At 37.0% G+C, this 10,573-nt stretch overlaps 1 protein-coding gene across 3 annotated transcripts; it reads right to left on the bottom strand.

Annotated features, from left to right (window-relative positions):
- Positions 1–108: 108 nt before the first annotated feature.
- LOC148648243 (corticotropin-releasing hormone-like) lies at positions 109–9,562 on the bottom strand. 3 transcript variants are annotated; one of them, XM_088607868.1, is made up of 4 exons: positions 9,199–9,561; positions 8,091–8,179; positions 1,225–4,291; positions 109–982 (listed from the first exon to the last, which is right to left on the bottom strand). In XM_088607868.1, the coding sequence occupies exon 4, from the start codon at positions 967–969 to the stop codon at positions 514–516; it is 456 nt and encodes a 151-aa protein (XP_088463994.1). In that variant the 5' UTR covers positions 970–982; positions 1,225–4,291; positions 8,091–8,179; positions 9,199–9,561; the 3' UTR covers positions 109–513. The 3 variants fall into 3 exon arrangements, with proteins under 3 accessions (XP_088463994.1, XP_088463995.1, XP_088463993.1); XM_088607869.1 differs by lacking the exon at positions 8,091–8,179 and having other exon boundaries at positions 9,199–9,562; XM_088607867.1 differs by lacking the exon at positions 9,199–9,561 and having other exon boundaries at positions 8,091–8,650.
- Positions 9,563–10,573: the final 1,011 nt, after the last annotated feature.

The raw sequence follows: 10,573 nt of genomic DNA, 5'->3' as shown, positions 1-10,573 counted from the left end.
TTTGTATTTATTTGTTAGTAAATACACAGATGTGAATAGTGTGCAATTATCATATCTACATGTTGGTCCAAAAGGAGATAACAACTAAGAACAGTCATGTAAGACAAATTTGTAGTGTTGACATTTTATTTTCTTTCTTAATCTTAGTGCCTAGATTTGAAACTGATACTAATATAGCTTGCTCAACTTTTTCACAATACATTCAGTTTTAACAATCTGTTTTTGCCATAAACACTCTGTATCAAAATATTTGATTTGAACTTGTGATTTCAAAAACTGGAATCATAACAGCAACTATTAATCCCAAAGAAGTATAATATAATAATATTCATACAATTCACAGTTGCATTTTTAATGTCTACACTTTTAAAATCATATATTAAATACTGCACTTCAAGATTTCTTTTTACATTCAGCAGGGAGAATAGAGCTGGTATATTAAACAAGTATCTTGTTATATGACCCCATTAAAATCTGACTGTTGTAAGTTATGAATAGCAATTATTCCAACCATTATTTTCCTATGGCTTGCATTAGTTTTTTGTTACTCATAGCTTTCTGGGCCATCTTTTCAGCTTTAGCCATTTCTAGGAACTCTCGGAGCAGATGGAAAGTTAGATCGAGGGAGTTGGGTTTGCCTTTGGCGTCAAGCCTCTTCGACCGCACTTCGTCCTGCTCGTCCCTGATCTCCTCTGAGCTCGTCTTTGGGCCCCCCGCAGCGCACATGCGAGATAGCCCCCTCTTCGTCAGGAGGGCGTCCTCTTCCAGTGCCAGCTCATCGTCTGCATCGGGGATCAGGTCTTCGTTTTCGGTCGGCAGCTCTGGACGCAGTGGCTTCGCCCAGAGCTCGTAGCCTGTGCTGGGGACTCTTCGGCTCTGCTGCTTGGGGACATCAGCGGGGTGGCATTCGCTCGACGATGGCAGGATTAAGACTAGCAAAGAGGAAACCAGGAGAAGCAACTTGCTCATGGCTCTTCCCGACCTGGAGTGGAAGGAGCTCAGTTGAGGGAGGTTGAAGGAACATTTCTAGTCTAGATATTCAGTTGAGCTTGTGTGGGTGGCAAGAAACTAATTTCAAATGATCCCAAACCACAAGAATGGTTTAAGTTCAGTCCTGCTCAGAAGCAGTTTTTTTGTGATTTTAACCACCCCAAGATATTTGCCCCTTTGAAACATCACCTAGTACTGTTAACTAAGCAAATCTAAAAAGGAAATGATACTTACTGCTTCTGTCTGTTGAAAATTCACCTCCTTTACCCACTGAAGAGCCAAACTATAGTGTTCTTGTTCAGTGCTGCAGAAAGGGGAAAGTCAGACCTGCTTTTATAGCCCACAGCAGACACACAGTATTCCATTGGGCCCAGTAGGGTGGTAGTTTGTGTGTTGGAGCAGAAACATATCTGTTGTTATTTTTTCAACTGCGTTCCAATTTGAACAAAGAAGTGACCTGAGACTGGGGATCAGCAAATAACGTTGATGTTTCTGACGTAGAGGAAATGAAATTTGTGAATCAGTGAGCTGTGAAAGTCTTCATTAAAATATATCAAGTCACCCAGCGTCTGTCCTTAAGCAAAGCAGAATATGCTGGTTTTGACTTGCAAGAAATATTTATATTTAATATTAAATAGTTTCATCATCATTATTGTTGTTATTAACAGAAACAGTTAGTTAGCATGTTAGTAAAAGCAACCATATTTCAATGGAAATCCATTGTGGAGTTGTGCTCAACTCAGTGTGACAGAATAATAGCACATCAGTATCGATTAGCTCTTTGTACAGTATCTAACAAAAATTCATTCATCGTTTGGAAAATAATCACTGTACTAAATTACTCTTTAGTACAGCATAATTTTATATTTTCCTTAACTAGCTGTCATCTTTCAAGGTAATATTTATATATTTTTTATTTTCAATAGTGACATCTCTTCGTAAAGCTGTGGTAAAATGTCTCACAGTAGCACTCAAATTTGCGTGCAACTTGAATATGACTGTTAGATGCAAACTACAATTCTGAAGTGTAAAAAAGGTGATTAAAAAGTGCTGAACCTATCTGGGTGTAGGACAATATAAAGGACTACATGCTGCAGTTGATATTTTTTTCTCTATGGGTAGAATATTATGGCCTCAGTAGGGATGCAGGATCTTCAAAATCTTTGGACATCTTTGGACATCTGTTAGGATGTGCAAAAGCGTATCATACATACTGTACGGATGAATGTGGGTCTATGATATGTTGTAGAAATATGTGGCTTTAGGAGTATGGTTTGCCATTTTTTTGGCTGTGTGGGTGGGGCTGCTCAGGATAAAATTCTTTAGTGCATGTGGGTGCAAGGATATTGCAGTCTTAGGCCACCACTGCACTGGAAACTCATGAAATACCACTGCATATTTTAATATGAAGATCTCAGAACTTATAATCAGAAAGATTCAAAATATTTTAAGAACTGTCAGGCAACATGCACCCAATCTGCTAATATGGTCATGTCCTAAAGTACAAGAGACTTGCTTGTAAATGTACCATTATGCTTCTACATTGAAGTTTTTCATACTCTTACTTTCATATTTCCCATTTACTGTATCTTAGGTAAATAATTTTAGCCACTGAATGCAAGGCATCTCTATATTATTTGGCCATGTTATAGTAACCACGTAGCCCTCCCAATCCTTGGGACATTAAGGTACAAGACAGGTTATTAAGTTACTTTAAAGTTAAAGAAAGTAGTATATCAAATATGACAGCATTCCTAAGACAAACAGAGGTGCTTTATCCATGTTCACCACAAATGAGCAAAGGCAACAGGCTGTTACAGCCTCTGGTCAGACACAGTAATTGGCTACAGTGTGTTACTGATAGCAAATCAGAAAAGCACTTTTTTATGGGATTATGTGATTTTTTTTATTAATTGCTAAAACATAAATGGTATTTTTTGTGATGGTGAAAAAAACTCACCATAACCAATAATATCTTATCATAAATACTTAAGTAGACTTATTTCTAAAGTTTTAGCATATGCAAGTATGTTTATATTTAGCATATTGTGATTATTAAATAATAAAGTAGTTTGTGTATTACCTTGTAATTTTTCTTTAGATCAGATTAGAAGGTGGCAAGGACAGTTGTGTTTTTGAATGCCTAGACCAATTAAGACTTGATCATTCTGTTAGTGAAGCGGTAATGCTTAGTGCATTCAGCTCTTTAAGTTGAAGGGTAAATTTAGAAGCCTCTCCTGTCTCACGGTGAATTATTGATATATGGTCATCTTGCTAGAGTGCAACAAAGTAGTCTACTATATGTTGGTAAATGCTGGTTAAAAAATCACGTCCACTGCTTTCCCTTGAAACAGAGATTGTGAAACTTTAAGCAACAATATTTATGTCTTGGGCTCGGGCCTTGGTCCCTGATCAGTGCGACGTGCAGGCCTGTCTCCCAGCGGGGCTCTAATTACAGCGACGCCCGCGTCCCGGAGGTCTGCGCTGGGGCTCGTCAGGCTTGTTTGCCTCCCGCGCACAGAGACATCGTTTGTCAGGGTTTCACAGTTTTTCTCCGACAAGGGACTTGTCAAAGATGTCAGAGTTGTCAATATGCCCTAAAAGATGAACAAACATCGGGAAATAAACTGGCGTTCCCCAGACACGAGGTGTTACAAAGTCAGTTTATTTAAAGTCTTTGTTTCACAGCCCACGTTTACAACATGTTATATTTTTTAGACAGCAGAACATTACAGAAGGCAGGGTCTTCTACAAATGTATTACTGGTTGAGGTGGTTTTTCTATTTCAAACTGCTTCAGCTGCACTACCTGTCCTTGTCTTAAAGTCAATATTGCTGCTGTTTTTGTTTTGCTCCTTTTGTTTGCATCCTCAATGCTTTATTCGTATTACCGTAGATTTCTCTTAGAGTGGCAGCTCAAGCTTCGGAAAATCAGGTAGAAAGCATGTAAACGATTATAGAAAAACTCAGGTTATCTGTGCTCCGCTCTAAAAAGGCACATTCTGGTTTTCTGGAGGAACTGGGTCTTGCACTGTCTTGTTTAATTGAGAAAGCGTTTCATGGGCTGACGAACCTGAGATTGAGCATTGATTTTACCATTCTCAGGTTAGACAGTCCTGGAAACACCTCTCTGAATGACAGCTGCACAGCTTCCCCCGGTGTAGAGCAATCATCCCTCACGCTACGTGCGAACAGCATTCTTCTTTTTTTATACGCCAGTGCGCCTTGATGGTTTTCTGATCGAAAGGGCGACAAAACAGGGCCTCCTTCCAGTTCGCTCACAAGTAGAGTAACCCAGGAAGCTGTAACACAAAACACATGCAATAATGTACCAGTAGCGGACAGCGAGTATCGAACTGGTGTGAAATAATGTAAGACCTTAGCCGCTACTGGGTCTATAGCTGACACTAAAATAGCTCAAACTGTCGTTTACAAAAAAGACACGTCTTATATTCATTAAAAAGTTGCTGTATACATCAACACAATTCGAACAAGTGGCAGATAGAAAGAGATCCCCTCAGTATTGCTTGCGTGGCGCTGGTACCGTTTCGGTAAAAGGCCTCAAGGTTTCCATTGGTGTTTACACTTCCAAAAACCACTCATTATCTAGGAAAGGTTTTTTAAATTGCAATCCATTTTAAGTGTCTCATTTACCTCAAGCGAATTTGTCTGAAGGTCATTTGAGCATTAAGGAAAAGAGCTGTACATTTTAGTAGGCTTTGTACTTTCAACTCTGACACAAATAAGTGAGTATAATAATGACTGATTACGACAGAAAAAGCAATGAAAAACAAGTGTCTCAAAATCCCTGTAATTCTGGGTCCACTATATTAAAATTCTTATATTCAGTTCTCACATCTAATTACAAGTCCCATAATCTGTAATTTTAGAATGTATTAGTAATACTCTGCTTGAAGTCTCCTTTCTTCTAAAAATAAATATTCCTACACTGTTTTTTCCTCTTACTGCTATCACTCAGAGAAAAGCTATATGAAATTACTTTGTTTTTGACTTAAATGGACTGAGATAAATACGAGTTCTTGCTGCTACGTTAACGCAATATTTAATGTAAGGCAGTCCAAATTAAATGTTTAAGACTAAGAACTTTAAATTAAAAGAAACAGGAATGGAAAGCACTGAGACTGTTTTCACCACACGTACCTTTCTATATTTATCAGGACAGAGTTTTAAAAATTAATCCTAGTGGTCTCACAGTGTTGTAACATATTAGACTGAAATAATTATGTCAAAGGGTCCCATGTGCGTCAAAGGGTCTTACCATTTTTAGGATACTAATACAACACACCGAAAATTTGTTGACTGAAATAGCCGTGGTGTTACATATATGTAGTATATAATGAAATTTGTGGTGTTTTCAGGTAAAACTAAACTATGTCTTTCATTTTATTTGCTATTATGTTGCATCTCTTGCTTATAACTCCATTAAAAAAGCATATCCAAAAGCAAAAACCATGCTTATCTTAAACCAGTAATACCATGCAAACTGTAAGACTAAAGAAAAACAAACCAGGGTATACATTTGATATAAAACTATTGAACGTTAAAACCAGATTATTCTCTGTTGAATAAGAGTTGTAGCTTCTCAGTTAATGTATTTTTGCTCTTCCTGCAAGAGCGGATGAAATGGCTTGTTTAAACAGACAAACCGCTGCTGCCAATTACATTAAGAAAAATTTAGACTCCTTGACATTCATCTTGAGTGTGACAGCAAAGGTACTGTAGATCTCCTAAATGAAATCAGATAACATAATACAATTCTACACCATTAAGCACAGAAAGTCAAACTGAAGTGTTAAATGTTCATAAAAGAAATATTTTTTAAAGATTTTGCAAAGACAAAATATGAGTATTGAAGTATTGGGTTGTATCAATACAAGTATTCAAAATCCTCAAATGCACTGACAAAGGCAGCCAGATAGATTTCTTCCACATGGACAGTACAACACGAACCAGAGGACACAAGTGGAAACTACATACGAGGCCATTTCAAACCCAGAACCAGAGACACTTCTTTATCCAAAGGTTTACAGGAGAATGGAATAAGGTGACCGGAACAATAGAAGAAGAAGCCGATACCCTGATTTTGTAAAAAAAACGGAGCTCCATGAGCTCCTTGGATCATTTAACCACTAAACGCCGAACATGCTAGATAAGCTGTATGGCTTCCTCTCTCGTTTGGAGGCATTCCTATGATCATATGAGCCAAGTTGAACCCCAAAAAAATACAGAGCTGTTTCATCAGCTCTTTAACAAATTAATTTTGTGTTAAGCTTGTCTAACTTATCTGCTGATACAATGACAACAGATACATGCTGTACTTCCTTTAAGCACCTGACACAGGATACAGCTCCCATTTCTCTCACTTACACAATAATGTCAGAAGAGGCCTATATATGGGCAGAGATCATGCCGCACCTGGGTGGGAGGGGGGAGCATCTAAGACTAGAGTCTTTCTAACCAGTCCTGGAATGGACTGCCCTCCTGTCAAGAGAGTCTTTCTCTTCACTGGCTTTCAGCCATTAGACCACTCTGTGCGTTATTCAAAAGAGTTAGAAGGCCTGGTAATCAAAATGGTCCATGTGTGTCATAAAACACACAACTTCTTACACATCTTTGATGAAATAATTATCTTCTCCTGTTAATCATATCACTCAAGCTGTGGAATACAAACATAATCACAAAGTGTTTGCATGAATGTTTAAAACCAAAACAATCTACTTTTTTCTGCACAAAATCAAGCTCCATCAGCAACTATGGCTTTTATAGATTATAATCTTATAGCATGCTTTTCTACGCTGGTTCTGAAGTATCAACACATCAACTTTGTATGTCCCATTACAATAAAAATGTATACAGTATATATTTTTTATATACTGAGTTTAAAGCTGCATTACATACTGTTAAATGCTTAAAATGCCTTTAAAAAAATGTCAGCTTCAATTATGTTATAATGTTTGTACCACTTCTTTTTTTTTAAATGGACACTGAAAATTAGTGTGAATTCTTACTCAGAATTATATAAATTTAGCACACTGGCTTAAATTCAAAAGGGGAATTAAAAACATTACACAAAATAATGTTTGCCTCACTTCTACATCTCCACTAAATTTCGCGCCATTATCTTCACAGTGGGCCTCAAATTGTATCAATGTATGATGCAAATAAACTAGTAAAAACTGGGCAAAATGTGAATAATGGTGCTGTCTGTATGAGAGAGATGTAGTAATTATTTCCATTCTGTTCTCAATCCATTTGAAAAAATGCTAACTGCACAGGAAAAAAAACAATCGCAGTAGCCATTTTTGGTATTTTTTGCTGACTAAAATATTATAATGAGGCCAAATATTAACATGTCGGACAGAAATACAGAAATGCTCTTATCAAGTACAATTGTCATTCATATACCACATTTTACAGCAACATTGCAATGGTATATTACATTATAAAACAAACTACATTTCAGAAGTTCCAAAATTAAAAAAACATAGTTAAAAAAGTTTAAAAAGTCGCAAAATTATGACAGGAAACCAGTTCAGTCTATCTTAATCTAATCACCATTAAGATATTAACTTTGATTTATATGTATTTTTTTCAATTTAAAATTTGCTAAGACCTGGTGGGGGAAGTCAGTCACAAGTACACTGCCATAACTGGTGTGTTGTAATCACAACGTATTTGAAGAATAATCACAAAATTAGATTATCATTACATAAAATACAGTGTATATATAGAGAGAAATAGATTTATACTGTTTATCGGTTAGGTAGGCATTAGAGTTATCAGACAGCCATTCAATGCAGAATGTGGATTATTTCTAGTGTTTTCAGTCATTAATGCTGATCTTTTAACTTTCTTTTTCACAACTGCAATACAGCAATACATCATATCCAATGAAAACCTTGGTACTAATATACAGTAACTCTTTTTAGTTCAGTTTGGAGATCAAAGACCTCTAAGTTAGACAGTTCCAGCTTTAGAAGCTGTTGAGGCATGAACCTAAAGCATCACACATACAGTACAGCACACACAAGATTGCATTCAGGTCTCTTCAGTTTGCCGTTGAGGCTGAGTTTGCCTTACCCATTTGAAATCTTCCTTTCTCTAAACCTGGCAGCGTTGCCAAAGGCCAAAATGTCTTTTTCCCATTGCCTGCTGCTCCAGCACTGAACCTGTGAAGCACGAGAGCAGCCTGACTAGAGACCCCTGCTTTTATCATCCTCAGTGTCCCATGCTGCTCTGCACTGGCGACTAGCGTTCTGCCACATACTACACTTGCTTCCTGTTTGTCAATTGTGATGGCTTGTGGTAAACTTTCCATTGCATCTCTGACTTGGACATCCACAAGTCTCTCCTTTTGACATCTGATTATTTTCAGTGAGAAGAAGAACGGTGCTGTACGCAAACGGACACTTTATTCAAAAAGTGCTTAAAAAAACAGTAAACCTTGACAGACTTTCTGGTCAACGTTTACAAAAAAGGCCAAGAAAGTTTCAAAATTACCACAGAATCAATATTCCAAAATAAAATGTTTCAGGTCTAATGTGAGCCCTTAAAAAGCTGCAGTTTACTCTAAACAGTTCACATCGCCAACAAATAATATAAAAAAGACATGAATGTTCCAGTATAAAATGTCTTATGTCTAATATGAGTTATTAAAAACAGTTTATTGTTTATTATTGGGAAGAGATAATTATAATAGCCTTTAATAATAAAGCCTAACAGGTTAGGTTACAACTGAAACACTTGCAATGGTGTGCAAATACAGAGGTATTAAAGCATGGAAAACTGCTGTAATTGCTCAGCTACATTTAACATTTTAAGCACTAAAAATATCTTTCAACATTTTGTTAATTACTGTGCCTATGAAGTTTAATCATAAACAACTAGTTAAATTTATAATGAACTTATGCTTACTTGAGTTTTAGCTCAACCAATACACAGAACAGAGACCTGTTAAAGGTCTTGATAGCCAGCTACAGGTAAAACTTTGCTCCAAACTTCCGACACTCACACTTAGCAATATAAAAAATGCAGAGTCCAGCTTGCATTGAACAACCAGCTCAAAATTAGTTTTAATTAGACCTAGTAATTAACATTCACTCGCTTGGATTGCTTTTTCTCTCTGCACACTTTCATATTGATACGAGCATTAAGAACACAGTTAACTTGTACAACCGAATTGTGTTACCTGTTTCATCCTGATTGAGCTTGAGAGATTCAGGATTCAGAGCTCATTCCTGGAGGTCATGGCGACAGAACGGGATGAACGTACCCATCACAGCTCACCTCATCTGTCAGTTATGAGGACTCGTAGTTAAGTGTGTTAATAATGGAAAATGATAAATGTTATCGAGGTTAGTTTCCATGTGAAGAACAGAACCACAATATCCTTCCTGTGTGCTAAAATGTGAATGAAATTTGACATTTTTATAAATATGAGTGGTAGCATAATCAAGATCTAAGAGAGAAAGGCCACTTTATTGATCAATTTTAGTTAAACAACAAGTGCCTTTGGGAATATCTGCTGTGTTTAAAATACAGAAGAGTTCAATAGGTTTCTGACAGAGGGCATAGTACTTAGTTTTCGTGCATTGCTAGAAGTGTCTAAAATAGCTTCTTTATAGTATCATGTGTTGTATGGGTTTGAACATAAAGTACATTGCTAATTTAAACGTTTGAGGTCAGAGGCTGACCAGAGGAGCTACAAAGGTACATGTAAATGGAGTCTTAATATGGTCAATGCACTACAGGAAACAAAGCACAGATCTTCAAATCAACAGGCAGGCAGCCTGTGACCTATTATTTTTACAATTCTCTTCTTCTTATTTCCAGAGCTCGATGTTGTAAAATCTCTAGCTGCTTTTTACTTACGCAAGTCCATCAAGAAGTGTGAAGTTCAGTGCTTGTACATCCAAGACTTTATTATTTGTACATTTCAATACAAACAATACAATAGTTACAATAGTTAAATTGGCGTGTGTGCATTGCTTGTCCATATAGGTAAGTGAGTTCTAAATGTTTCACTTCAATACACAGTCAGTGGATTAGAAGGAAAAGAACCTGATTTATACTGTTATGGACGGTTTGCTTGTATGCTGTTCCCGCTGCCGAATCTGATGTAAACAGTATTCTGTGCTTCCTCTGAACATTTTTCTACAGTGTGGGTGTGAGCATAAGGTACTGGCTGGGTGAGCTTTAAAAAGCTGTTGTAAAATACGACTAAAATTCCAATCAGTAACAGAAGAACCTTGTGGCAAGAAAGCAATATAAGAACAAGGCCTTTAAGCACACTTAGAAGGCCTTCTTTCAAAAGTCATATTATCAGCTGCATTAAGTGACTATTATTAAACCCACTAAAGGGACGTAGCACATTTGAGACATTTCAGATCACAGTTCCCCAGTCTCAACTTCAGACTCCTTTTCTTATGAACTCTGAACTTCTGGAAACCTTTTCAGTAGTATATGGAGAGCAGAACCAAGAGAGAAAAAATTAACGTGCAGAATTATTCTTAATGGAGGCGTGATGTTAATTTGGCCCAAAATTCCCAAAACTCCAGTTGTTT

Source organism: Lepisosteus platostomus, chromosome 15 (assembly GCF_059453375.1).
Source record: "Lepisosteus platostomus isolate fLepPlt1 chromosome 15, fLepPlt1.hap1, whole genome shotgun sequence".
Lineage (NCBI taxonomy): Eukaryota > Metazoa > Chordata > Actinopteri > Semionotiformes > Lepisosteidae > Lepisosteus > Lepisosteus platostomus.
The sequence above is the reverse complement of the archived record's forward strand: the minus strand, read 5'-3'. Positions and strand labels throughout refer to the sequence as shown.